Consider the following 27,409-nt stretch of genomic DNA (forward strand, 5'->3'; position numbering starts at 1 on the left):
TTCTCTGGTGGTTCCAAGACGTGCGGATCCTGCGGTGCCGTAAGTTGTCTTTTTATCCATGAGAAATCTAGATGTAATGTTGCATCTTGGCTACGTAGGCCATACTGATGGAAAGGTTTCTGTTCAGAGCTGCCCGCAGTAAACACGAAACCACTTCTTGATGAGAAGGACGGAGATACGATGGCGAGACCGGCCATACTGAGCTTGGCGACTAGGCCGCACGTCCATTATTTTTGACATCGTTTGCGTTTTGCTGTTGAGGATTTGATTTGGGGATCAGATAGGGTGACGGTACCGCATGACGGCAGGTCGGCGCATGGGCAAGGAGTAGGGGGCTGTGGCTGAGGGTGTCGTTTGGGGGTATGATATAACGGAGAATGCAATGGATCAATGATTGAGATGATTCCGACGGACTTGAGATGAGTCACGACGGCCGTGTGCTGAAGGGTCACGTCGTCTGTTACAGCTAGCTATGGCTGATACCTTGATCTCTGAGCTAGTAGGCCTTGAGGCTGAGGAAGCCCAACGCCTAATTTAGTCACTCATTGTTACCCAGCTGTATCTGGATAGGCTGCGCTTCCTCATTGTGTTGTGACGAAAGGCGCATACACGTTGCCTCGGTTGCGGAGCAGAATCGAGTTCTCTTCCATTTCCTCGTTAACGAAAAGCGAGGAGGTACAGATACTGCGAGAAACCCGAGCTATCAACAGGGTTGTCGGCCAAAGGCTCACGTGTTGAGGCAACATAGTGTAGCAACGGTTCCCTTCTACTGTTCGCCATTTTTAGATATCCAGCTAGCAAAATTGTTGTGTCTGTCTGGTTTAGTGTCATATTGTGGAGTGGTTGAATAGGGGTACGTTGGTAGAAGCAATGAGACGGCAAAGACCTGTTACCGGATTGCTTGTGCATGCACGTAACCTCACAGTAGAAGACGGACCACATCACTTCGCTGATCACGGTGCGGTATATGACAAGCTACTTGCATTGGGGGAAAGACAGATAGAAGAGTAGCCCATAACACAGCACATGTCCAGCTCCATGTCGGTCTGACACAGGGACTGTCCGAGAGAGAGAGAGAGATAGAGCAGTGGTAAAAAGGAGAAGATTTATGATATAGCCGTATTCTCGAGGTTTGCCTACTGTTGGCTCGCCAATCTTGACACACAGATACGCAACCGCAACGCGCACACACGCAAACGCACACACACATCTAGCTCACACGCCGCAGCGATGACGTCCATCCGCCCTTATTCGCCTCCCTTTCCTAGAGTAGCAGTAGTGGAGCAGTAAAAACCACCTGCCTTGATCAACATTATCCTCCCTCCCTGGAAATTGCCGGGAGAAGGAAAAACCACTGCCAAAGCCATCCAATGTAGCGCGCCGGCTGAAGGAAGCAGCTCCGACGAGGTTAGACGGTAGACGAATCAAACTCCAGCCAAGACCATATGCACCGGTTACCGGGTTCAACGCCTTTCCCCCCCTATCCGCCATACCGTCGTAGACAGAGTCATAATCCGAGAACGCAGCCACGAGACGACACCAGGTTGCCATCTGTGAGTAAACGAACTTGGAAAATTGACGAAGATATTACACGAGTATGCCGAGCGTCGGGGATGTCGAAGGTGTTGTATTGGTGGAACGATTGTGCTGCTTAAAGGATCATGCACTTGCCCTTGTGGCCACGGCCAGGGCGGTTGCGGGAGAGCAGAGCAGCGCGCGTAGCGTGCTCAAAGACCTCTCGGACACCCTCGTTCGTCTTGGCCGAGCACTCAAGGTACTTGTACGCCCCGATCTTCTTGCGGATCTCCTCGCCCTGAAGAGAAAAAACCAGAAAAGTCAGCATGTTCTTGGTTCAGAGCGATCTCATGTCACATCTTACCTCCTCGGGAGAGACAGGCTTCTGGCTTGTCTTGCGGAGCTCCTCAATAGTCTTGGGGTCGTATCGCAGATCCTTCTTGCAACCAACCAGAATGATGGGAAGGCCCTGGCAGAAATGCAGAACCTCGGAGATCCACTGTTCGATGTGTCAGCAACTTTGACTCATCTTGGTGTCACGATGGGAGAGATTGGCTGACCTTCTCCTGAACGTTGTCCAAGGAATCGGGCGAGTCAACGGCGAAGCAGATCAGGATAACGTGGGAATCGGGGTAGGACAGAGGTCGGAGACGATCGTAGTCTTCCTGACCAGCCGTATCCCATAGGGCCAATTCGACGTGCTTGCCATCAACCTCGACATCGGCGACGTAGTTCTCGAACACGGTGGGGACGTAGACCTAGTAGAATCATATCATCAGCAACCATGTCCATATTGGGTCGGCGATAGCAAGCATGGTTCCAAGTATGGTTCCGACCGCGTGTGGCGCGATTGCGGTGATGGAAATGGAATTGACCAGGCGACAAGGCAGCAGCTTCAACGCGGACGGGTTTGGGATGGTGGTGCAGCGAATTTAGCTGTGTTGACTGGAGAGTCCATTGGTCCGGTGCGACGCGAACTGGGATCTGGGCGACATGTAGAATGGAAAGCACTCGTGCATCAGGGGAAGAAGCTCTGGTGCTATCTTACCTCAGGGAAGGTGCCCTTTGAGAAGACACTGGGGTGAGAGTCAGCATGGCCATCACGACACAATTACGGGGTCGATGGAGTGCAGGGAGAGCGGCGACGCACATCAACAAGCAGGTTTTACCGCAGGCACCGTCTCCGACGATAACCAACTTGCGGCGGATCTCAGCCATGGTTGCTAAGGTGAGGTGGGATTAGGGGGGAGGAAAAGAGGGAGCTTGGTTTGGGGGGTGGGGGGCGTATTCAGAGAATATGCAAGAGGAAGGGTGTCGACGATGGCCTGGATGGGTGCGTCGTTGTTTTGTGTCGATCGCGGCCGTTCTCCTGTGGGATTGATGGAGGACGAGAGGGTTGTTGTGTTGATGGAAGATGGATGGATGAGAAAGGAAGAAGGTCAAAGTCAGGTTTGGTCGATGCTCAATTGACGACAGGAAGCGGAGAGCAGATAATCAAATCTCCAGGTGCAACAGGTGCAAGTGCTGAAAACCACCGCAGCAGTAGGCAACGCCAGCGGTCAATCAAAGGTGTCCGGACAGGTGTTGGGGGGGCGCGCTCAAGGTGCTGTGTCAGGCAGGCAGGCAGGCAACCTAGCATTCGCAAAAACAGGACCAAGAATCAGACCAGCGAGCGAGACTTGACGCGGACGCGGGCAGTGTTGTTTTGGGTCGTGTTAAGAATTTGCTGGCAATTTGCGGCGGGCTCTAGCAGTCTCAGACTTGGCAGCTATCTATTCGCACTGGGTGGAGGGCAGCCCGTCCAAGTCCTACCCATTGTCCCGGCAGCACCTGGACACGCCTGACAAAGCCAGGCTTTGCTCTGGAAAGTTGGTTGAGACTTGGCTGACAACTGGCATACCCTGGACCAAGATGAGATAACAGCTATCGCTCATGGTATTGCTATTTTTCATTAATTATCCCTATGTTTGGATGACGTGTTCGTCTCCTTTTTCCCCTGATCTTCGCGGTTCCCATCTGCTTGCTTATCCTCTGAAGCTGTCGACAGTTCGGGCTCGTTTTATGCTTGCGGCAGATAATCGATACAAACTACACCTGCAGGCCGCATCCGCTTCCCCAAGGTGCGTGCTAGTGAGGCAACCAACAGGAAGCTACAATCGTAGGATGCTCCACCTGGGTTGCAAGCTATCATACAGTGCCATTTTGATTTCCGTCTTTGCTCTGCACTAGCTCACTACGCGTAATCGTTACCAGTAGCGATTGAGTATGTACAATTGTGAGCCCAGAGCTTCTGTGATACGATATATGTATAACTAGACAACTTCTATTCACCGCAAACTGTCAAAGGGCTGTTCATGGCGCAGCACCAGCGGCTGAGGCCGCTTGTGTACGTGTACTTGGGACAGGTTTATACAACGGTACCTTCTGCTCCCATCACATGCAAGCCTGTCGGCTTCATTAGAGCGAACCTTCCAATGGCACGACTTCAATAAAAGCAAAGTCTCAGTGATACCCAGCTAACTTTCTACGCTCCCGCCTCCTAAGGCCCGAAGAGTAATACTTCGCGGCGGCTATCAACCAATCCACCCCCCAACCCCCCTCCCCAAGGCACATATCCAGTTTGGGCGGCCTTCCTGCAGGAGGTACAGGTAGGTGTTCACTACACACAAACCACCAACGAAGACATATACAGCCTCGTCTTGCGTCTCCCGTCTCCAACACACAGTCTCTCTCCTTTTCTCTTGGACTCTCTTGGAGACTTGGCTCATTCCCAGACTGCCTACTTGACTGCTCAAAAGTAGTACACAGAGCGGTAGCCGCAAGCTGGTCAGGGCTTCTTTCATCAGCTGAAAGGAGAGTGTAGCTCAGCACTCAGTCATCGTCATCTCGCCGAACGTCCTTTTGCCCTGACTTCAGGGTCCCTGGTTATCCCGTATCTACTTCAGACGACCCCACAAATGCTAATTCGCCTGGGCGGGCTTGTGGAGGCGGAGCTGGCATTCTCGCGAAAATGTCCTTTCTCATACGACCGCCAGTTTTAGAAAGAACACTTCAAGCAACGTTCAACGACCACACCCACACACCATCAACGCGGGGTGCGGAAACGTGCTTAACGTAGTTGCAGCAAGTGGGCAAGCGAGCGGTACCGAATTCATATGTTAAAGCATCCATCTTCGGAACCCACGCGATCCATGACTGACCCCGTTCTGGCCCTACAGTCCAGAGTCGTATTGCCTTGCGTCATGTCTGGATCAGTCGACATATTTCTAGATGCAAGGCGGTCTTGCTACGTGATGCCACCTCAAAACGGTCTTCTGTAGGAAGGCCAATTTTAAAGAATGTATTACTCGACCGGCATGAACTGTTAATATCCATTAGGGGGAATATCCACTCATTATGCTTCAATACTTCACTTTCAGGACTTCCGTCTGCAGGTTCATACATGAACCCATTGTCCTACCCGCAGACGGCAGAAGACATTGTCCCACGATCATGTGGACAGGCCATTGAGCAGCAGCTGCGGCCATAGATGTGGTTACCGGACTCTAGTGCTCCAGCATCCTTAATAACCGACACTTGCAACGAATGCCCTGGGCTGAACAAGCAAGTAACCCGTAACAACTGAATAATATATTGCGATGAAATGGACATTTAATGAATAAAATCGACAGGTATGTTATTCGACTTGATTTTAAGGGTCCAGCAAGCCAGGGGTTTTGGGTGACCGCTTTACCACAGTGTAAAACTGTCTAGCGATGGAGGTTGGAAGGAACAACCCTTAAATCCCTGTCCAACGGTGCATTGATTTTCTAATTTTCCGACCTTACCAAAACTTGCAACAATTGAGTGCGTATTGAACGGGCAGCAAGCCCCCAAGCTCGAAGCTTGATGATGCGCCATTGATCCATAACCCATCTTCTCCAAATCCCGCGCCGTGATCCTGCCACGATGCAGAAAGTGTTCCGTCGCGTCGCCACGGCAGAACGACAGGCAGCGAAGCGCACGGCAGACCGACAGCGTGTCGCCATCCTCCACGAAAAGTTATCCAACAAAGGCTCCAAGGGCTACCAACGCCGCGCCGCAAGAGAAGACATCATAAAAGCAAAGAACGCCATCAAAAATGACTGGCATCTTGGGCCACTGGCTCCCAACAACTTCAAGGGCGACTTGGCCGATACTTACGGTGCCATCTCCGAGACGAGATACAAGCTGAATGGAGCGCTGCGAGAAGAGGATAGACAGGCCCGGTGCGCCTGGCTGGACGGTGCAACGCACTTGAACCTGGCCCAAGGTGACCGTGTGGTTCTGCTTGAGGGTCCCGACAAGGGAAAGATCGGCCAAGTGAAGGATATACATCCAGACACTTGCGACGTGGTCGTTGAGGGGCTGAACAGGGTGGGTTGGGCAACATGTCTATTCCTGGCTTGACGGACGTCACCAGCTAACAGAGAAAATTAGAGCAACTTGAGGCTACCCACCGCGATCCGCGGAAAAGATAAGCCCCCAGCCATCAACATTGAGCTGCCCATACCCATCTCGGCCGTCCGTCTGGTACACCCGATCCAAGATCCCAAGACGGGCGAGACCCGCGATGTTATCATCAACCAGCTGCGGCACGACGGTATCTTCCATGACCGGACCAGTGGAATCACCAAGTGGCGTCGTGTAGTGCCAGGTCTGAATCTGACGATTCCATGGCCCAAGACGGAGCCAAAGCAATATACCGACCACAAGGTGGACACGCTGCGCATAGACGTCGAGGAGCGCACATTCGTCCCCACCCTTTTGCAACCACCCATACCGGAGCAGGTCATCGACGAACTGCGCAACAAGTACTCAAGATTCCGGACGCGCCACACGGAAGAGTACATTGCCAAGAAGGAGGCCGAGTTGCAAGCAAAGAAGGACCGCGTCAAGCTGATGGACAGTGTACGCACGCCGCTGCAGGAGTTCCACCGCGCTGAGCGCGAGCGCAAGAAGAAGAAGGGTAAGCCGAGACTGACGGTCGAGATGCTCGAGGAGATCGGCAAGGTCATTGCCAAGAACCGCGAGAGGTCACTGAACACAGCGGGCGTTTCAGAGATTTCCTCGGAAGGAGTAGCAGCAGAATCTCTCCCGGCTGTAACAGAGTCAGTTTCGGCGGCCACCACAGCAACTCCAACACCAACACCAACGGCATCATAGAATTGCATATGAGTGGCATGAGTTGGCAACAAAAGATGTGTATTATATCTGTATATAAAAACAGGCACGCATTGGGGCTGGCTAGAAGGTGGTGGGCCAGAGGCAAAAGCATCAATATCAAAATATACCACAATCGTCTTTACTTGGTCATTTGTCTACACTGAAGTGGTGTGAACCCATCTTTACTGAATGAAGCTGGTGGGCAGGTCAGGGGTAACAGTGTCACACCTGCCACAGTCATTTCCTCGTTATTCAGCTGCCTTGGTCTCGTCGAGGCTCTTCCAATAATAACGTGACAGGCTGTGGCTAGAACTACGGGGCTTGACCCTTACGAATATGGCCCCCTTTTCTTACGTCACCCCGTTCAAACATGGGCCCGCAACATCCCTTTACATCGAATGCCCAAAAGGAGAGACTGGTAATAGAGTAGAAAAACAATTGTGCCCAACAATAGCTAAAATCAGGGATATTTTTCATTTCAGGTTTGAGCACCACGAGAAGTAAGCTCAATGCAGGCAAACACATATGATACATAATAATTTCCTTTCATTTTATTGCTAGTTTTAATCGATTTACCTTGTTCCGTGCTCATCTTGTACGCAAATCTTTTCCACTACAAACGATCCTTTACATCGCTACGGCCTTTCAACTCCCGAGGATGCTCAACCGCTCCATAGCCGTTACAACAGGCGGCGGCTGCGTCCTCCATGCCGCGTCCAAGTGATCAGCCAACACCGCATCCCCGCCCGCCGTAGGCCTCCATTGCTCCCCTGCCCCTCCCCCACCCTGATTCTGCTCATCCTCACTCTTCGATTTCGCAGCAGCAGCGGGGAACACCTCCTCAACTGCCTTCTTACACCCCTCCAAAATCTCCGCCATGAGCGACTCCACCGTCCTGGCCCGTTCCGTCATCCCCCTCCTCACAAGCCCAAACACCAACCTCTCCACCTCCCCCTTCGTGCTCTGCACCCTCTCCACAAGCCTACGTACCGAATTAACCAGATATTCTTCCTCATAGACAGTGCCCTTCCGGCCCCTAGCCCGCTTCTTCTCCTCCCTCTTACGGTTCTTGGATGTGGCGCGGCTCACGCCCGTGCCCAGCGTGCCGACACTGCCGGCTTTGCCCGTGTACCGTGTGAATAGGGAGGCGCTAGTGCTAACGCGCGAACTAGCGGCCACGCTGACGTCGTCGGGGAGGTCGATGCCCCCGGCACGTTCACCCTCGTAGAAAGCGAGTGGGTCTTCGGCAGCTTTGCGTCGCAGCTCGAGGATCCGGGGGATTTGGGCTTTGAGCTGGGCTTTGCAGTCGGCGAGAAATTCTGTTGAGCTGGCTAGAGCGTCTACAAGGCCTGGGTCGACAGCGGATTCGAGGAGCGGGAACTGCTTGTGCAAAGCTACGAGGCGAAGAGCGTCTGCGAAGTGGTAACCCTTGCAGAGACAGCGGATGGCTGAGTCAAGCGAGGATAGATGGTTGAGGTGGATTATTGCAGCCGAGGCGTAGTCTTTCGCTTCGTAGAGGGCATCCGCCAATGCTGTTGCAAGGTCGGACAATGCCGCAGGGTTAAGGGGTGGCTCCTGCAGTTGGGCGGTGAATAGCGCCTCACGCCAGCAGGATACACCGGCAGCTCGGTAGCTTCGCGTTGCCGACGCGAAGTCATGGAGGGATTCGTGAGTCAGCCCAGCTTCGCGGAACCGGGACCTTGTTTCCAGGTGTTTGGCATAGAGGCGGGTAATGACTGGGAGATTGGCTGCATCGTACCGGTAGAGCTTCAGAGCCTCGGCGTACAGAGCATGTTTGACGGTGTAATCCTGAGCTTCTATATGAGAATGTAGTGCTTGAAGGTGGGCAAGTGCTTTAGCGTGCCGACCAAGATGGTCGTCAGTTGCAAACTTGCGCCGAAGTTCTGGCAACTGATGCAGGTTTTGAATAAACGGAAGGTACTCGCGGGGGTCCCGTTGCGATTGCTGCGCCACTAGAAGTGCCAGATCGAGATTGTAGAGTCCAAGGGCTTCGTCATAGAGAGTGTTGACATCGGCGAGGAAGCAGATGTGTTCAACTGCCTTCTCGGCCAACTGCTCATCTTCTTGCATCAGCTTGGCCACGACAAGCAATCCATCCTCCAAAGCCGGCGGCACCTTGCACACATTGGCCGTGATGATATTCTGCAGTGTCCCATTATCGATGGATTTCCGAGATTGCAAGCTCTCTAAGACAGCCTCGCATATGGAGTTAACTTTCGGTTGCGTGGATACCGATTCTTCCGGAACCGCGAGCTGGGCCTGACTCTTGGATGATTTCGTGTCTCTGTACATAGTCTGCGATACATCTTCGTCTCTGCTCACTGTTAGAATGTGACCGAAGAGTAAGGCCTAACTCACTTACCGTAGAGATGAGAGAAATAGATCAATGTATGTAGTATCTTTGAGTTGCTCCAGGAAAAGAGGAATATTGTCCAAGAATTGCTGGGGCATGTGGTCGTAGAGAATGTTCATGTCCACTCGCTGCGTTCTGCAGTACGAGAAGGCTCGTCCGTACTCCTTCTTTTCGACCATCTGTCGGATACCTGCCACTACCATTGCTCTTGGGAATATTGTCTCAAGATTGCCTCTTGGCATTTGTAGCACCAAACTCATACTGGTAGGCATTGCTGTGACCAGCCTGGCTCCACGCTCGATGCTGCGGCATCGTTCGTCCTTTTCAGGATCATCAGGGGGTACTTCCAAATCTGGGTTTGTCAGTCACATTGAAGGATAATGACACGGCACCCAATAACTTACCAGTGACCTCAGCCAAGTGAACAAACTTGAGAAGGTGGTTCGTCGTAGTGAAAATCAAGTGGTCAGGGGTAACTAAGAACGATGTGCAGTTCTTCAACAGCTGACGCGCGTTCGCATAGAGGTGACCGTTCCTTGACAGAGCAAAAGCAATAGGGGTTTCTTCCGTGCCGGCGACTTGGCACCATGGTAGTTGTGAGGTAACGCGAAGTGACAGAAGCTCATCTTGCCTATTGTGGATGCGATGGAATCTGCCCAAGCCATCCTGTGCCATTGCCCCCTGACTATTCGCAGTTTTGCTATAGCCCGCAAAGCTGAAGATGGAACCTGCCTTGAGGCGGATTGTCTCGGATACTTGCTTCGCGGAAATATCAAAGCTATAACCGCAGATCGTCGTCGTAGACTCAAAGCACAAGACGTGGACACTTCCATCTGCACTAACAGTGATTTGAAGCGCAATGACCTCATCTCCTGGACTCGCCTCTCGCGGTACAGAACTCAAAAGACTTGGCATAGTAGAGCGCTGGCCTTTGGTCTGCCATTGATACAGGTCGAAGCCTGACTGGTGCAGAACACCCATATAGGTATTATCTGGGGAGAAACCTACATCCACAATAGCAGACTCTGTGTCAAGCTCGAACATCGCCATTGGAGGCGGTACGTTTGCAGTCCGGAATGGGGTGATTTTCAGAGTCTTGCCATCAATAACAGCGACAGCTCCGTAATCGTATGGCGGAGTGAGACTCCCTCGAGAAACAGCAAAAGCATACTCGGCCAGTACTAGCTTACCTACGACTTGGTAAGCAAGAAAACTTCGTTGAGTCGACGGAGATGTTCATACTTCGCTTGGCAGCTGCAAACCGGAGAGACTTCTCGGGATGCCAAGCTATAGACGCAACTGCGGTTGCAGCAGAAATCTCCTGTTTCAAGTACCAGTGATAATTACCCACAGTCCAGAGTTGAATACAGTCCTGCAGAGTAATAGCCAGAACAGTAGAATCCGCATTCCAAGCAAGACTGATTTGGTCCCGGGAGAGATCTCGGCCACGCGGAGCCCGCAATGAGAATTCGCCATGTCTCAGGCCATTCCTTTCGAAGAAGATCACATCCACGTAGTCTTGCTTTCTTTGAATACCGGCGATCAGATTTCCGGCTGGGCGCCAGCTCAAGGCTCCTTCCATGCCATCGACCGCTTCACTTACACTATCGAGAACACCGTCTCGGGAGTAGACACGGATGACACGCCGAACACCAGGCTCGATGGAGTTGATCGCCACGTATGCGCCATCACCTCTCCAGCTGATAGTAACGCGTCCGTCGTCAACAGAGCTCAGAACACCCTCGTCGACCTTCTCCGGTATGGTGGGATCCCGAAGTGCTTTTGCGCCTTTTCCTTGAAACTGGGTCTCCTTCTTGCCCCAGCCAACCGAGATTTGTTTCGACAATTTGAGGTCCTCGGGCGTCATAGTCGCATCCGTGATTCCATCAAAACTGCGGCTCATAAAGACGACCGTCTGTGCCTTCGTCGAAATAGCCAAGAGCTCCTCGTCGGGCGACCAACAGGCGGCGGTGATACCCTCGTCGATTGATCCCATAATCTCGATGTGCGCGCCATTTTGGGGATCGTCATCTTCTTTGACGATGACAATATCCCCGCCTTCCAGGACGAGAACAGTAGTGAGGCTGTCGCTGAAGTGGTGCAGACTGACCACCCGGTCAACAGCAAGGTCTGGATTTGGACTCAATGCCTCCCAAGACGCAACTTGACAATGTTCACTACATATCGAATCAGCATTCAAAAGAAAAGAAATATCCCGGAAGTATCCCGGAAGTATATGCAAGAAACGAACACGGAAGAGCACTTACGCATCTACCGAGGAGGCCCTCACATGTTCCACGACCCTGACAAGCCGAATCGTACCATCGACAGGCGACGGACCAAAAGTACACAGGACCTCGTCCTTGGCGGGGTCCCAACACGATGCCGTGATGGGTTCATCACCATCACCGTCTGTCGACGACGTCCACGCGTTGTACCGTATATTGCGTAAATTACGCATGGCGGCAATGGAGTACGCGCTGTGACCTTGAGAGCTGAGTCAATTTTTCCAGGGTATTGCGCATCACTTCGTCGCAAAGTTCTAATGGCTGTCGAGTTCTGAAAATACCAACTTTAGAAATTTGCCTAGTTGCTGCTACTCCGTATAGCGCCGTTCGCGCGACACTGTGATGTATCGCCCAGGATGGTAGGTCTTTGACAGTGCCGCGAAGGAGGGGTCGGGAGGTCGGGCATAATAATAGCCGCGGAAGCCTTTTCAAGAAATCCGCTCGGTTTGTTCCTGCGTTCCTGGCCGCTTGATTCAACGCTATGAGATCACACCCAAATCTATCATAACTCTGCTGTACCGTGCAAACTTCAATCGAGAATAAACCTGCCTTTCTAGAATGTGTTATGTCTTTCAATTGACTAGTCATGGCAGGTAGTATTGAATCGGCACTGTTATCTCTCAGAATCCGGTCTCGAACGTTTTGACGTCTTGCCGTTCCGGGTTATTCCACCGTGTGTAACGGTAAATGTTCTCGGCCTGGCTTAAATGGCCCAAGCTTCCCCCAGTCGAAGCTTGTTATCCCTGTCGAAGATCTACACTCCAGCCCCATTCAAAGGAGGCTTGCCCCATCGTTTTATGTTCTCGACCCTCAAATTTCCATGCTACTTGAAGATCGTTGTCCCTCTGTCTGCCGGATTGGGATCCTATTGATTACATATTCTACGATTGTCCCAGTCTTCAACTTCACGCTGACTTAACTTACACTACACTGCTACAGAAAAGATGGACGTTGCCTACAAACAACACTCGAGTCAATCGCGGCGCAAGAACCGCTCAACCACCAATCTTAATCACCTGTCCCTAGCCCCCCTCACGTCCAAATTGCCTCTGACCGACCCCGAAGACCTGCCTGACGGCGAAGTTGTAACTTCGCCCCTTCACCACAATGTTTCTTATCTCCAGGGCAAGTCAGCCCCTACAACCCCAAGGCTCCTGTCGTCCCTGTCGCCGGCCGAGGCTAGGTCACGCAGTAGGAGATCATCCATGACGGGCACGTTGCCAAACCTCCTACCCAAGAGCAAGTCCGCCGTTCACTTGAGTGTTTGCACCGACGGGCGACATGCTGTGGCGGGTGTTCTCTCGCCCACCTCGCGACGCCGCAAGGATGATCACGGCTCCCTGAGCGCCAAAGACAGTAATGACAATGATTGGATGCTGCGGACGGGCGCCCTCATCAGTATCGAGACGCGTGAATCCAAGGGGCAGGCCTGGCTTGTCTCGCGAAGCAGCGCCACCAGTCTTACCGGGCTGCGTGACGCAGAAGAGGAGGCAATCGAGCGTGAACTAGCCAGAGAGAAAGAGTTGGCGAGCCGACGTGGCAGCCGCCGTGGTAGTATGAATGGCGGCGATGATGCCGTCACTTCTCCGAGCAGCCGCCGGGGGAGTCGCTCACATAGCCGAGTTTGCAGCAAGAGTGTATTGAGGACATCATTGGAGCGACAATCAGATGAGGGCTACTTTAACCAAGACCATATGGATGTCGAGTATATGCAGGGTCCAGATTTCGTTAGTCTTGACGAAAAGCTCGAGGCTCTTGAGGTGGACACCACTCAGTCCGATGAGGCGGCAGTCCGAAGGCTAGTGAAGCGAGAAAGTGCCGGCACGGGATCTTGGATGGGTAATCTCATTGGCTTCTCGTTGTTCTCTGTTGAAGAGCATGAGGAAGAGTCGGACACGGCAGACGGCGAGCTGTCCGATGGAGAAGATTGCCAATTGATGCGCAGTGTGAGTGCAAGGCATCTTCACGGCATGTCGACCCCACAAGAGCCACAAATCCCACCTCCAAAAGCAGATGAAGGTGGCTGGCAAGATGCTGCTTGGCTGCTCAGCGTGGCTTCTAAGGTGTTGTTGTAAATGTGAGACAAGGTTAAGTCAGGGGCTGGTTTGGCTGGGAATATCAGGCTCTATCTCTGTTTCATCACTCGCGTTTCTGTGGACAACACGAGGCGCGTTAACATCGACATGTTATCTTATTAGAGAATTAAGTTGTAAGATTGTCAACTATCATGAATAAAAGTTTGGAGGGTTTTGACGATTAATTCCAAGTCTATGAGTGGAAGAGAGTCAGCGTGCACAAGACACGTGATAGGTTGAGATTAGAGCCAGGAATAACGGCGACAAACCCACCACCAGCAATGTTCGAAAGCCCGATAAAAAAACAAGCAACTTATGCTCCCATACTCCAAAGCCTCTTCTGGCCAACATCCACTACTCAGGGCAGGTGAAATCTCATCGAGAACTTTCTTTGTGGGGATTTATAAGAAGGTCGGGGTAGCGACCAGCCACCAAGGCAAGTTGGCGCTGAAAACAGGTTTTGTGCCCAGGACTATGTACATTCGCATGCAAAGACCGCGAGCATGCAAAGACCGGAAGAATTTTCTCAGGCGTCGTCTGGTGGTGATAGTTAGACCCGACTTGGCGGCCTTGCAACGTCAGTCAGGTTGTTGCTGAGACCTCGGGTGTGAGGAGTTGACTTGATACCAGCCAGCGGGCCCACGAGTGTGAAAAGATCGTAAGACGAATGCATAACATCAGAACCCCAGCGGACCGTAACGCAGGAAAATGACAAGTTATATCGCTGCAATTTGCTCGCATGCTTCACCGTGGCTGCCCGAAGCACCGGACCAACACCGACTGCGAAAGTGGAGCGAGGCAGCAATTCTGCGGCTCAAGGGCGATGTCGAGACAAAATATATCTGGGCCACAATGCTTTAAAGTCTGTCTGTCCCCTGTCTCGGCAATGCACAATACAGGTCACCACGTGAGGGGCTTTTTTTCTCAGCAGCCTCACAACTCAATGGCGGACAAGATCTAATTGATGAAAGACGAAATCTCCGGGGAATTTGCCTTCTGTGTCTAGTAGGTATTCTGTAGCCCTGCGATGGTAGTCAGCAAAGCCAGCAGGGTTGGAATACCAATCCACTTCTGATGCCGATAGCCGAATGGAGGACAACCTTGGGAAGTCGAGCTAAGAAATTCTGCCCACATTGCTGCCCCATGACTCAATTCCTAAGCAATGGTGGAATCCTAGACCGACGTCGGGCATAATCATCCGGGCCTAGAATGTAAGGTAGGCATGGTCGGTAAGACGGACGGCGTCAAAGCCACTTGAAATAGCAGATGGACTTAAGGATGACCTATTCGGAGTACTGTGCGGAAAGCAAACAGTATACAGAGAAAACAGGGGTCCAGTTCCGTGCCCTATGACGAGGTTGTATGAAAAGCGGTATGACGTCGGCTAGGATGAATGCAGATTAGAGCAAATCTGCCCCACCGAAAAGGTTAGTTGACATCCTCCTTCTGATGCTAGGAGAGCCTGGCGAAATGTCCCGAGGACAACGGCCTCGGAGAGAGGGTTTACAATATTCCTCCGGCGACGGGGGGCGCAGGATGAGGGGTCGAGAGGTGTGCTGGCCAGTATCTAGTTACTGCTGAGTCTGCATAGTCCCTGCTAGGGACCCTTTGAGGGACGTCGAAATACTCCAGATGCCGCTTGCAAAGAACCCACCCAGACGGGAAAGTGGCATGCCGCCCGCTCGTACATGCTCTTGCCCGCTGATTCACGAGAGCTATTTAAGCCTCCTGCTTGGACCCTGCGTCGGGTCAGTCACGCATGCTGGCAGCCGCTCAGCTATACACTATTTCATAGCTGCCAAACTACAGTATCGTGGGGTCCCTGTTTAAAATCATTGTCAGCTTTATAAATCTTAAGTGAGAACAAGTACCATGGTGTTCCAACTGGACAAGCCTTTGGTGTCCTTCACTGCAGATGTAATGCATGGCGAGTAGAAATGCTGAGATGTGGGCCAGGTCTCTCTGGTGTTGAGATTCTGCCGTGTGTTGCTGTGGGAGTCTTGTGGGAGCTTCCCTGCGCAGGAAAGACTTGTTGCTATCTTGGCAATACTAAAAGACATTATTTATGAACTCGTCATTCAATGAGCATCATCGTGATCATCGGACGTGTGCCACATAGGCATGATCGAGTAGGTCGCGTGGTTGGTAGGTGACCGGGCCGGTGGGTAGGTGCACAGGTAGATGGACAGGAACTCTACAGAACGGCACTCGAGGAAGCCTCACGTCAATCATGGAAGTTTTGAGGACTCTGTTATATATCATCTTCGTGTGATGTCTTGGGTCTTGGAAACCTTCCCGGAAAGCCGTGGTGTGCACTCATGTTGGTACGAAAAGATAATGCACATCCCATGGGTCCCATTGGCTTTGGAAGGTGCAGGTGACATTCGTTTGGGGCTCGGTGTGTACCAATCCTACAGGTGCAATATTGAGGCGCCAGGTTCACGATGCCGGGTGCCCTGCTGTTGGATTTCTTCGGAGCAGAACGCAGATCCCTAGACAGTGTCTGTCACGACGTGGTACAGAGTTGGGTGCAGTTGCTTCCTCGGGCACCCCACACACCTTCAAAGGCTAATCTCTTTCATCAATGGCAATGGGCACGGCGTTAGGAGTAAGAGTGAGAGTGCATCAGGTGGTGTGGTGTGGTCTTGCTCTTGCTATTTTGATTATGCCCCCTGCACGGAGAAATAGACGTCAATAGTACTAAGTTTAGAGCACTTGACTGTTCGCTGGATAGAGCCGCCTCCCAAAAGTCATCCCAAGAAATGCTGTTTTGCAGCAACGTTTGGCGGGGCACTTTCCTGATTTTCTCAAAAACAAGCATAATCCCACCTTGAATAGCCAGCCCATTGTGGTTTCCGTCCAAAGATCCGCGACGCCTTTCGCACCTTCCCACTTTTATTCAAGCAGAAGCTGGCGACTGAGGTGACCATTCCACCCATTCACCAACCAGTGACCCCAGTCTTGCTTGTGCACATTTGTTCTATTCACTAAAAGCCCCACCAAGCCGTCCTACTAATCCCTAAAGTGGTCGCCCACCCCTGTGCCGTACCTCAGTGTGCGCCGCATCTTTTTCTACTTATCATTGAGTAAACCACGCAGGATATTCGAAGCCCTCGCATATTTCTATCAAAGGCACTGTCGGCTGCTGATCTTCAAATCCCGAAGCATCCTATCCTCGATTTGTGAGCCGTAGGGTTGGTCTGCGCTGCGGACACACTGTCGTGAATTTCTGATTTGTGACTTTACGGCTGAACCTGACAACACAGCATCGCCCAACGGCTCACCTTGTTCGCATCACTTCCAGACAACATGGCTGACAATGTGAGTTGACACGATGTTTAATCGACGTACCGGCGTGCCGATGCGACAAATGCTGATGCGACGACTTGATGTAGCACGACGGAGGAGATACCAGTCTCCCCGACTTGGGAGATGCCATTGACAGCGTCACCTTCGGCCAGATCCTGGAGATGGACGACAGTGAAGATGATCGCGAATTCAGCAAGTCCATTGTGTTCGGCTTCTTTGAACAGGCCGAGGAAACCTTCGAGAAAATGGATGAAGCACTGTGAGTTGTCCCACATCACAACACTAGGCCCTTCTGCCACTTCCCCCACGCTTGGCGCCTTCTTCTTTGCCACTATGAATAAAATGCTAACCACATTCTCTTACAATTCTCCAGGAAAGGCAAAAATCTTGAGGAGTTGTCCAGACTCGGTCACTTCTTGAAGGGGTCCTCTGCCACGCTTGGACTCACTAAAGTCAAGGACAGTTGTGAGAAGATCCAACGCTATGGAAAGAAGGAGAATGAGGACGGATCTCCAGAGACCGACGAGGCCCTTTGCCTGTCTAGAATCAAGGACACGTTGAAGACGGTCAAGGCGGAGTACACTGAGGCTGAGACGGCCCTAAAAACTTTCTTCGGGCCGTAAGCAGCCATGCAAGAAAGCTGAAGGACCGCTGGCACAGACGTGTTCCCCAACACTGCCCGAACGAGTCTTTGATGGGAGTGTCGCGCACATGAGCAGCACAGGCGGGCGGCTAGCTCATGGCCGACTGCTTCTATTCCCACAGACATTGAGTTGACTTCGACAAATACCCACTTGCACCAAATTTTCGCGGCAATCGTTATCGAGATGGATCTGGATTTGGTTTCTGGAGCGGCAAGGACAACGGCGGACAGAGAATTTATCTTCAGGATCCGACCAAATGCTTGACCCAGGGGCTTGACTACTCCTTATATGAAACCTTGATTAGGAGGAGTATGTCATGCAGAATCGTGAGCCAGGACAGCATGCTTACCGGTTTGGTATTTCTCTACATTATGGATTGTCTATGTCCCCTGGAAACGCATCTCCACACTCCACGAGATAGAGGGCCCATCATCATCGCTACGCAACGCAGTAGAGCTTCGCTTTAATTCACTGATGACGACATACCTTGGGGGAAGGGAGCTTCGCCGACGTCATGCATGCACCACACTCACCTGTGACGTCAACTTTCGTTGCCAGCTTGATTCTAGTCCAATCCGTCGATCATTCACTAGATTAGGCTTTTGACACTATACAAGTTCGATCTAACGTCCAGCTCCTTCAGACTCTAATTGGTTGTGGTTGATGCGTGGTCTTGATCCGGACTCCACTCGTCCCGTCTTCTGATCCCAAGCAACCCACGAATGACTGACGGACACATACTAGCTAGTCTAGGGCGAGAACTATTGTTATTGCTGGGAAACCCCAATGGTTGTGGCGTGCCTTAGGATGAAACTAATTTCTGGTCCAGTTTCATCTATTAGTCATTTACTGCCTAGTAAGGACATTTATCACGGCCTCAGTTTCAAAACCTGCGGATTTTACAGACCCCGAGATCCACGTCAAATCATTGATTCCATCTTTTCGAATTATGAGTAGCTCAAACCATGGTTGAGATGTGCAGTTAAGCAGACAGCTTTCATATCTGCTTTCTAATTTCTGGCATGGTCATAGCATAAGTACAGTATAGCACGCACTGCTGGATGGGTTTGCACGTTGTTCCTGCATTCCGCATAAACTACAACTTTTGTGTTAGCTGCGAACGAACGAAGTGATGACTGTAAAGGGGAGTGTTTGCGAAGATCTTGTACGTATGGCTCATCCAATAAGATGAAATGGTCAGAGCTTCTCAGGTCACAATATGTATATGATCTGCTGTGGGCCGGCCTTCGAATATTAGCGACATATCCAAAGTATGCATGCGGTTAAGTAGCCAATATCCCTACTGTAAACTCGATAGCATCCATAGTCTCGAAGACTACTTGGAGTTTTCCACGAAACAACGTCTGAGTGACCGGCACGAAAAACTTCACTTTTGTGAAGCGGTTCCCAGGGCCGAACAACTGGAGAAGACCAAGCAAACCTTACCTAAAGGTTATGACAGAATTTCCGACATACAGCAGATGAATAGAGATACCGACACTGTGGATATGGTTTCTGGCAGGTTCCACGAAGCATCGACGCAAAATACGCGGTGGAAACTGCACCTGTTTGAAGTTTTTCTGATATATTATCCCGATTTTCACTGCACAGCCCGAGCCCCTTCGTATAGTCATGGCCAATAGTGTACAGAAGTGGATTGGCGAGAGGGCACTTAACTCACCAGTGGCAATATCGTTCGTTTCTCGCATCAATTACTCACGAATGCTACGGAATACTGCAACGGGCCGTATTCCCGCAAAATTTCTCTAGGTTCAGATGGGCTTTGTGATCCTTTGAAGCTCGCAAGGGATTACTTACACACATCCGCAGATCTGTAAGAAAACAAATGGTTTAGACAACCACATGAATATATATGTAACTGGTTAAGCCATCTGCTTATTAAAAAAACTATAATTGCTGTGCTACTGGTTTCAGTTGAAAGCTGGGAAATCAAGCCGGCGGAAGTTGGCTGCTTAATTACCTAGATACATTCGAAGCATCTGGGCTCCATACACTAATACAAGCGGCCCTGAAAGTTCCCTCAGCCAATACTTTAAGCCAGAATTAGTTTAGCACACCTAGAAGATTGTATATACCATGTCGATCTTCTAACTTGACTCTTATACCGAAACTTTGGACTTCCGGTTATTACACAATTAAATGGGTTCCACATCCATCTCTAAATATACCGGAACCCCCGAGACGAAAGATCTTGCTGCAGGTACTACATTCTTTTTTTGTGTTACACCTCGGGAGAAGTGACATTTCCTGTGACAGCAAAGCTATGTTTTTATCAAGGAGAATATACCTTTAAAAGGGGGTGTGTCACGTTATAGTTACTAGAGCTTAAAGGTGAGAAAATCCGGTGAAATGTAACTACGGGTGCCAATACTTGTTGCACAAACGAAGGAGGATCATAATTGCATTGTATTGCTGCGTGTAGGTATTGTTTTAAATTACATTCGAGCCACGACTCCGATTCCCTCAACACGTAGACGGGGAACTAGTGACCTTTAGACAGCGTATCCTGAACACATTGATACGCACGTGAATAAAACCCAAGCTACCTCACCCACGCTACTTCCATATCCACCCATTACCAGGTCTCTCACTCCTTCTTCCTGCCCTTTTTACCCAATTTCCGATCCCCCGGAACCCCGACCCCAAGCACAAACAACACCTTCGCCACCAACGGTCCAACGGTACTCAAAATCGTAAACCCATTCACCAAATCCCACCGTAGCGGATTCAAGAACCACTCCCACCCCATGCTCTGTACCAGACTGGCCGTGTACCCAACATCGCTCAAGATAGCCGCCCCAAGGATATGCCTCCAGATCCGGACGTCGTCCCGGTAGATCCGCAGCGTGACCGCATCGTGGAAGGCGAACATGAGCCAGGAGCCCGCGAGCTGGGTGAAGAGAGGACGCAGGGCGGGCGTGTATGAGATGCTCGGGAGCGACATATGAACTAAGGCGCCGGGAGAGAGGAGGGCTTGTAGAGCGCCGAGGGTGGCGAAGAGGGGCTCGACGTAGTGGAATACTAGGAGGTAGGGGAGGGGGATGGTAGACATGGTGGTGGATTGTTGGGAGGATTGGGGGGTGAAAGAGAGCACAGGCCGTTTGGGAAGACTCAGAATGGGCAATACAGGCAAGAGGGTTGTATTGGTGATGATGGTGAGATCAAGTGCCAAGGGGTGCAGCTACCGACGAGCTTATCTATGGACAGTTGGCCCAAGCGTTACACCCAGCACAAATGTGTCCCTAGGGCACGCAACACTGGATATTGGTAGAGTGGGTTGAAGTTGGTCGTGTTACTTGGTCAAGAATGAACTACGTCGATAGGGAACTGTTCAGATACTTAAGTAATTTCACGAGGAAGCTAGGGTTTTGGAGCTGGGGAATCAAAACGTCATATGTAGTCGTCGTATAATCCTTTGATCCATCGAGATACCTGCCTGCCTGCTGCTTAGCCCAGACGCACCATCGAGTTGATTGTCTACGCCCGAGGTTTAGCTGACATACATTCTTAGCCGTTGCTGAAATCAGCTCTGCGAGTGGGCGTTAAAATGCCGGTCATGTCAAAAGAGGAAAAAGAACAAGATGATAAGCACTTGATCCTCAACTTCTCTGGCTTCTTTATTTTCACCCTTTGTTAGTGTAAGTGTAAGTTGGGGTTAAAGGGGTGACAGTTATGTGTTGGACCCCTGCATGGGTCATAGGTTGAGAAAACCTCAGTCTTTCATTTTCAGGATTCAACTTGGAGTTGACCTCTGGCCTGAGCAGGCATTCAACGATTATCAAATGTGGTTTTTGTGGCTTTGTAAGACGGCTTCTCTAACCTCAACCCGGATGGTCATATGACAATCCCAGGGATTACGGTCTCATTACCTGCCAAATTGATCTGCGATAAAGAAACAACATCAGCAAAACCACACACTTCCCGTTTCGTTCCCAGCCGGAAAATAACCCGACCAATGCTCTTGCCATGTGGCACGACACCCAACCCATAGCTGTGCAGCCTCAGACGCATGGCGACGAGCTATTGTTGTACTATGCGCTACCATAAGTAACAATCATGCCACCCTCATGTAGGCTGCAGCCAACCGCCCAATGAGGCTCTCTGGTCATTTGACGACATGCTGCCATCTGCCGACATATAGCGGTTCCGCACATTGACTATCTCCAGGGTCGAACGGGGTCTTGGAACGAAATCTGGGCAATGTTTGTTGGAACCTATAGTTGACAGATGTCTTGGCCCTTGCCAATGTTTGATTGCCGAACGTGCCGATGTTGATGATGGGAGTCATCAACATCAGGAATTTAGCCCGATCTCAGTAATGGTCCATCGAGAGGCTTCATGGCTGGTAAGCTCCCCAGTCACTAAACACCGACCACAAATCAAAGAGTTCTGTGGCACATGGAGATTTCCATTTGACCTATTTCTGGTTGTTGAATCTGAGGTGCTCCGAGTGCAGTATGAGCTCATGCCGTAAGTCTCCAGAGAAGTTATTTAGCATCATCACTACTCACCTTCCCATTGGTTCCGTCTTCAATGGTTACTCCTATCAAAACAAGGGCTGCAACACAGGGTGTCAGCCCGTTCTGAGCCGCCACTCCGCAGCCCCAGCATCTCCACCGTGACACCGTGGTAACGCTCTCCGCATTGACAGCTAATTTATGACTCGCGGATTGGTTAATTGCATCATGACACAAGCATTGGGCGTACGCATTGTCGATCCTCTCATGACGGACGCACGTCGCTAGCTTTGCTCCGGTGTGGGCTCCGGTTGCTTCTCGATCGTGAGGCCGAACAAGCATTTCGTTGGTTCATCTTGATCGATTGGGAAAAGTTTGTCTGCAAGTGTGCCGGCCGGTGACGGGAATCACTGGTCGATGGCATAGTATTCACCGGGAAACTCGGATTCTGAGAAGCTTCCAGATGGGTGGTCACTAATCTGATGCTGCCCAAAGAAGAACGTGATGACCATGCTCGTCAGGCGCTGGGAAAAGCTGGCTTTACGTCGTTTTGTTCTTGCAGCAGATGTCTCTATAAACCTTCTCTTTTCTCTCCAGTTTCTCTGTCTCTCTGTTTCAACTCAAGTCAATCCAGGTTTCGTCCCAGGAAAGGTCAGGCCACGAATGTTTGCGTCATTGGCCGGCCATCTATGTCCTGTCCCTCCTCGTCTTCTACGCTACGCACTTCAGGGCCTACTCGGATGAGAAGATATTCCATTACATCTTCGCCGTTGCCTTGCTCGTTGGTGCTATCGCCTACTTCTCCTGGGCCCCTCGTCCTCCGAGTCAGTGACTACGCCCCTCAATTAAGATGAGATACATCTGGACATGTACTTACAGAACACATATTTGACCCAGAACACCTGGCGAGTCCAACCCGCCGTAGGCCTAGTGACAGTGACGACCTCGTAGCCCAAGTCAGAGGGTCGTCGAGTTCCCAGCCGTCATCATCGCGCTAGTCTTGATCAGCGGCGTGTCTTGGGCTACCATCTTCTTTAATATTACCCTGTCCTGGGTCTGGTCAGCCAGAAACCATCCTGCTTCTTCTTTTGTGAGTCCGTGTCACTGACCACCACCACAGGATTGTTTCGTACCTCGTCTCCGCCTTCACCGTAAGCAAGTACAAATGGGGGTTTTTCGCCTTCGGCACGGTCGCCTACCTCATTCTCGCCTACAACACACTGGCAGGCGGCCTCACTTCATCGAGGCGTGTCGGTATCTCCCGTGACTATACCCTACTAGCGGGATGGACCAACCTTCTCTGGCTGCTGTGGCCCATCACCTTCGCTGTCTCTGATGGTAGCAACGTCATCGGCGTGACCCCCAGCGCTGTCTGGTTCGGCATACTGGATGTGCTCTTGACTCCTGTTATTGCGTTCGCCATTTTCAGCTTGTCGCGTAAGTGGGATTACAACAGGCTGAACTTGGGTACGTATCCCGCGTCCTCCTGGGGTATCATCGTCAGATGAGCATATAATGACAAATTGCCTAGCATTCACACGATATGGTCGCGTCCATACCGATGGCCACTACCCGGAGAAGCACACGGCTGCTCCAGCATCGTCTGACACTGCTCCCTCGGGAGGAGTTGTCTAAACTCCCCCCATTGTCTTCAAAGCAACATAGTTAACTCATAAGCCAAAGACCGTAAATATAGATGGGAAAAAGGTCTCAACGTCATGGGCCAGCTCTTTTCTCTCCTTGAAAACGATACCAAGCATCTGGCTGTTAAGTTGTGTAGCAGAAAACACCCTCGTTTAGGAAGTAAGCATGGATACTCGTTGTGATGGACGGGGAGGTGGATGTATTTTGATAGTTATAATATCCTAGTTTAGGAGACGTCATGCATCCACAGTTGTATTCCTCGACCTATTCATTCTTGGTAGCTAGAAGTTATGCGTATAAGAATTTTGACAAGGCTTGTTTGATCATCTGTCAACCCGCCTGAACCTTCAACCCTCGAGTAGATCACACCGTCCCAGAACCCTGCGAACCCGTCCTCGCACTGCATATATATTTCACAAAAAACGAATACGTTCAAGCAGCCACCGCCGCCAACCAGTCATCTTTCTCTGAATTCATGTGATGGAGTAATAGTCATTCGGTCTGATGCATCGGCCGCAAGTTCTCAGTCGGATCACCCAACGCACGATAAGGGAAAGGGAAATGGAAAATAGGGGCGCAGTCAGGGTTATTCGCAACCAACGACAAAAACATGCCATAGCCCCTAATTGTCTGAATCACCAGATAATACATCCCAGTAGCGAAAGACATTCAATCAGTACCCATTTTATATTCATTAATTCATTAACCCTAAGGTTATCCATCCCTATAAAACTAGCCAGCCATCTTCTGGTGGTGGTAGTGCAACGATCGTTATATATACAAGTCTCTCTCCCTTTTCTCGGGAGGAAGAAGGAGTCTTGGTAGAAGCTGTGTGTATGTCTGTATCCACAGAGACAAGGTCAGACCACAAACTCTTTTCATACTAAAAAGTGCAACCTAAACGCCTCATATCCCGTGATGTTTTTCGTGATTTGCCGCAAATGCATGCCGCATCAGAGAAAATTTCGTTACAGTCGTTGGTCTTCGTGTGTCGAGTTCGTGTGATGACGAGGGAAAAAAAAAAGAAAGTCGTATGCCAGGAATTTCTCTTTCCATCCGGCCATCTTCTGTTTTGTCGTGGTTTCGTAGATGTCAACACCAAACCAGCCAGCCATCCACCCATTCTGTCGCCAACTCTCTCACCAGACCGAACAAATCCGATCAAGCGGCCCTTTCACAACGCCTCACCCAACCGCCAATCCATCGCCTCGCCCGGATTCTCATTCTCATTCTCATTCTCATCCCATCCCCCGCTCTCGCCACTCCCGCGACTCCAGCGCTTATAATGCTCCGGGATCCTTGGCACCGAAGGAATCCCCCTATTCACATCAGGCACAACACTCAACGGCTCCGGCGCCGTGCCTCCTCCTCCTCCTCCCCTCACCACCTGCTGCTGCTGGTGGTGCTGGTGGTGCCCATAATGATATTCCCCATTGCTGCGGCTGTCGATATCCATCATCTCCATCGCATTCCTAGACGCGGACGGACCATGCCTGAACCGATCATGTAGCGAGACAGGGGGGCGCGAAGGGCTGTGCCTCATGGGTTTGCGGAGCCGGTTGCTCACGCTGCCGCTCATGGTTAAGCCCATTCTCACGCCCAGTTTGCTCCTGTTCGAAGGGGGGGTGCTAGGGGCGGCCGGGCTAGGACTCCGTAGCCTGACCGCTTTCTCAATTTTCTGCGGCATGGCTCTGCCGTCGCTCGTTGCGGGCACGAGGCGGACGACGCCGTCGGGGGTTTGGGTGGTCGTGGTAGCAGAGCGTGGAGACCGAGTAGACGCAGCATTGGGCATCTTGCACAGTTTCTTGGAGACGCGCTTGCTGAGCTGGGTGAGCGACGCAGAATCAGAGGTGTTATCGTCCGAATCGACGCGCGCACGCTTGCGGCTGCGGAACATGTAGCGCGAGCTACCTTGGCTCGAGATGCTGGGCGTTTCGCTTCCTCGTTCTGCCGCCGATCGCGGCGGCGGGGCGTAGGCGAAAGCGCTTGGGGCCGAGGCGGGTCCCATGAAGGTATTGGCGGCGCGGCGGGCGTAGGCGGCAGCTTTTCGGCGCGGGGAATCGGGATACCGCGGTACGGCGCTGAAGCTGGGTCGGGAGGAACAGGGGGACGAGGGTGCCGCGTCGGTGGAGGAGCGCGCGGAAGAGGTAATAATCGGCATAGGGGCGCTACGTTGGGGTGATCTTGCGCCTGGGGGTGGCTGTCGAGTGGATTGGATGGCGTGATTTTGGAAGAAGCCCGTCGCCATCAGCTGATTATAGCTCTGCAGTACCTCGTCTCGAGACGGTCGGTCAATATGGCCGTTGACGTTGGTGCGTTGCGTTGAGATGGGCAGTTGGGGGTTATGCATCTGCTGTGACTGCGACTGCGACATCCGCACGCGGTATCGGCGTTGCGGTGAGGGTGACAATGGCGGCGGCTGTTGCAGACTGGCGCGGTTGGCCATCTCGTTCTGCACCTTGCTCGTGGTGCGAGATCCAAATCCAAAGGCATCCCGTAAGCGGCCCAACAAGCCTGAAGTCCTCTTAGGCTTCAACTGTGGTTGCTCGCCGTCGGATTGGCCCTGCAACGACGCCAAAGCCTGCGCGTTGCCCTGCAGCTGCGCCGAGGCCGATAACGGCCGCGGGCCATGCTTCCCATTACTGCGCGTCTTTCGTTCCGCATAGAACTGTCTCTCGAACGCGGCAAGCTGTCCTGGCTCGATGTATTGTATGGGCGGCGCGGCTGAGGCGCGATCGTTCATGGACCCTTCTATGAAGCGACTGTAGGATGGGCGTGCCCGGTCCATGGATGGCCGTTCCGAGGCCATTTCAAAGGCCGCTTCGATCCTAACGCAAAATGGTGATAAGGTGTGATGGAATCGACGAGCCAAAGCAATTCGTTGTTGATGGACGGGGGGTGCGCATTAATACCGTCTCTCTTGGGTTGGGTTGGGTTGCAGATTGTTTATTCTGGGTAGCTTGTTTACTTTGGATGGAGCACTTGGTTGCGGGGGCACCAAGCTTGAAAGGGCAGCTCCAAGCTCGGCCAGAGCGGAACCCACAAACACGTTGCCTCGCCGGCTATGCTTCCAGATGGAGATCTTTCGAGCCATAGTAAGTCGGTGAGTTATTGTCTGGTACATAACAACATGATTGAGAAGCATTGCCGACAAGCTTTGTTCATGTGTTCCTGCCCTGAAGCTCCTCTATTGGTTGAAGTCAGGTCGTGGATAAACCCACATGGCAGCGGCAGCAAGTGCGGATGCGCCCCATACGAGCTTGGCCAACCTAGCAACCGCAGGGAAGTCCACTCCGTCGTTGGAACAGGCGACGGCAACACGCGGTGAAGTCGGAACAGTATCGTGTGAAGGCATGGGTACTGCTGTCATTTCGTGACAATTTCGTCAGAATAGTTCAGTTCCGTATTTGGAGAGGCACTCAATACCAGCCCTCTATAGTTCTCGGCACCAAAGTTCACCACGTTTACAAATCCTCTAATAGACTCTCAAATGTAGCAATTAAAATCTCCACATAGTCCATCAAGCTCTCCCAAAGTGCCCCTCGCTCTAAAGAGGTTATATATACCAAGATCCGTACCATCAGTCCACACAAGAAAGTCTCAACTGTCGCTAGCGTCCCTGGTTTTGGGTCGCCATCAACCCGACGCGACGATAGAACACACTTTACCACGAAATACACCGTAGGAAAAAGAATTGTATGCAAATCGTGTGAGCGTAAGTATCTGTAACGCCATTCTCCAAAATGAAAACGAAAAAAAAGACATCAATGCCGTCGCTAGCACATATATACAAATCCTGCCGGTTGGACCAATCCGTGATGAGGCATAGGGTATCCAGTCATTGTCTTCAGTCGACAACGCCTCAAGCCCGCCCGTCTCACGCGGTTCCTAGGTGAGG

At 51.6% G+C, this 27,409-nt stretch overlaps 8 protein-coding genes across 8 annotated transcripts; 4 read left to right on the plus strand and 4 right to left on the minus strand.

Annotated features, from left to right (window-relative positions):
* Positions 1–1,403: 1,403 nt before the first annotated feature.
* Positions 1,404–2,733, minus strand: BCR38DRAFT_514863 (Rho GTPase rho1; the record flags this gene model as incomplete). The annotated part of the gene is made up of 5 exons (XM_040865076.1): positions 1,404–1,813; positions 1,880–2,014; positions 2,076–2,273; positions 2,564–2,591; positions 2,666–2,733. The coding sequence occupies 5 exons, from the start codon at positions 2,731–2,733 to the stop codon at positions 1,652–1,654; spliced, it is 591 nt and encodes a 196-aa protein (XP_040715511.1). The 3' UTR covers positions 1,404–1,651.
* Positions 2,734–5,343: 2,610 nt separating this feature from the next.
* BCR38DRAFT_434005 (uncharacterized protein) lies at positions 5,344–6,833 on the plus strand. The gene is made up of 2 exons (XM_040860285.1): positions 5,344–5,910; positions 5,974–6,833. Exons 1-2 carry the CDS (start codon positions 5,464–5,466, stop codon positions 6,697–6,699), a joined length of 1,173 nt encoding a protein of 390 aa, XP_040715512.1. The 5' UTR covers positions 5,344–5,463; the 3' UTR covers positions 6,700–6,833.
* Positions 6,834–7,344: 511 nt separating this feature from the next.
* Positions 7,345–11,534, minus strand: BCR38DRAFT_343261 (elongator complex protein; the record flags this gene model as incomplete). The annotated part of the gene is made up of 5 exons (XM_040856017.1): positions 7,345–9,037; positions 9,083–9,425; positions 9,478–10,263; positions 10,316–11,250; positions 11,341–11,534. 5 exons carry the CDS (start codon positions 11,532–11,534, stop codon positions 7,345–7,347), a joined length of 3,951 nt encoding a protein of 1,316 aa, XP_040715513.1.
* Positions 11,535–12,305: 771 nt separating this feature from the next.
* Positions 12,306–13,436, plus strand: BCR38DRAFT_343599 (uncharacterized protein; the record flags this gene model as incomplete). The annotated part of the gene is made up of 1 exon (XM_040856046.1): positions 12,306–13,436. The coding sequence occupies one exon, from the start codon at positions 12,306–12,308 to the stop codon at positions 13,434–13,436; it is 1,131 nt and encodes a 376-aa protein (XP_040715514.1).
* Positions 13,437–16,514: 3,078 nt separating this feature from the next.
* Positions 16,515–17,534, plus strand: BCR38DRAFT_206656 (hpt domain-containing protein). Its single transcript, XM_040854131.1, has 3 exons — positions 16,515–16,757; positions 16,832–17,004; positions 17,119–17,534. Exons 1-3 carry the CDS (start codon positions 16,746–16,748, stop codon positions 17,366–17,368), a joined length of 435 nt encoding a protein of 144 aa, XP_040715515.1. The 5' UTR covers positions 16,515–16,745; the 3' UTR covers positions 17,369–17,534.
* Positions 17,535–19,799: 2,265 nt separating this feature from the next.
* Positions 19,800–20,558, minus strand: BCR38DRAFT_434011 (uncharacterized protein). Its single transcript, XM_040860286.1, has one exon. It carries the CDS (start codon positions 20,460–20,462, stop codon positions 19,998–20,000), a length of 465 nt encoding a protein of 154 aa, XP_040715516.1. The 5' UTR covers positions 20,463–20,558; the 3' UTR covers positions 19,800–19,997.
* A 1,170-nt stretch (positions 20,559–21,728) lies between these two features.
* BCR38DRAFT_457890 (uncharacterized protein) lies at positions 21,729–23,502 on the plus strand (the record flags this gene model as incomplete). The annotated part of the gene is made up of 6 exons (XM_040862089.1): positions 21,729–21,880; positions 22,519–22,691; positions 22,747–22,788; positions 22,848–22,926; positions 22,988–23,334; positions 23,399–23,502. The coding sequence occupies 6 exons, from the start codon at positions 21,729–21,731 to the stop codon at positions 23,500–23,502; spliced, it is 897 nt and encodes a 298-aa protein (XP_040715517.1).
* Positions 23,503–24,685: 1,183 nt separating this feature from the next.
* Positions 24,686–26,320, minus strand: BCR38DRAFT_485241 (uncharacterized protein; the record flags this gene model as incomplete). The annotated part of the gene is made up of 1 exon (XM_040863853.1): positions 24,686–26,320. One exon carries the CDS (start codon positions 26,318–26,320, stop codon positions 24,686–24,688), a length of 1,635 nt encoding a protein of 544 aa, XP_040715518.1.
* Between the last annotated feature and the right edge of the window lie 1,089 nt (positions 26,321–27,409).

This window comes from Pseudomassariella vexata, assembly GCF_002105095.1.
Source record: "Pseudomassariella vexata strain CBS 129021 chromosome Unknown BCR38scaffold_7, whole genome shotgun sequence".
NCBI classification, from domain to species: Eukaryota; Fungi; Ascomycota; class Sordariomycetes; order Amphisphaeriales; family Pseudomassariaceae; genus Pseudomassariella; species Pseudomassariella vexata.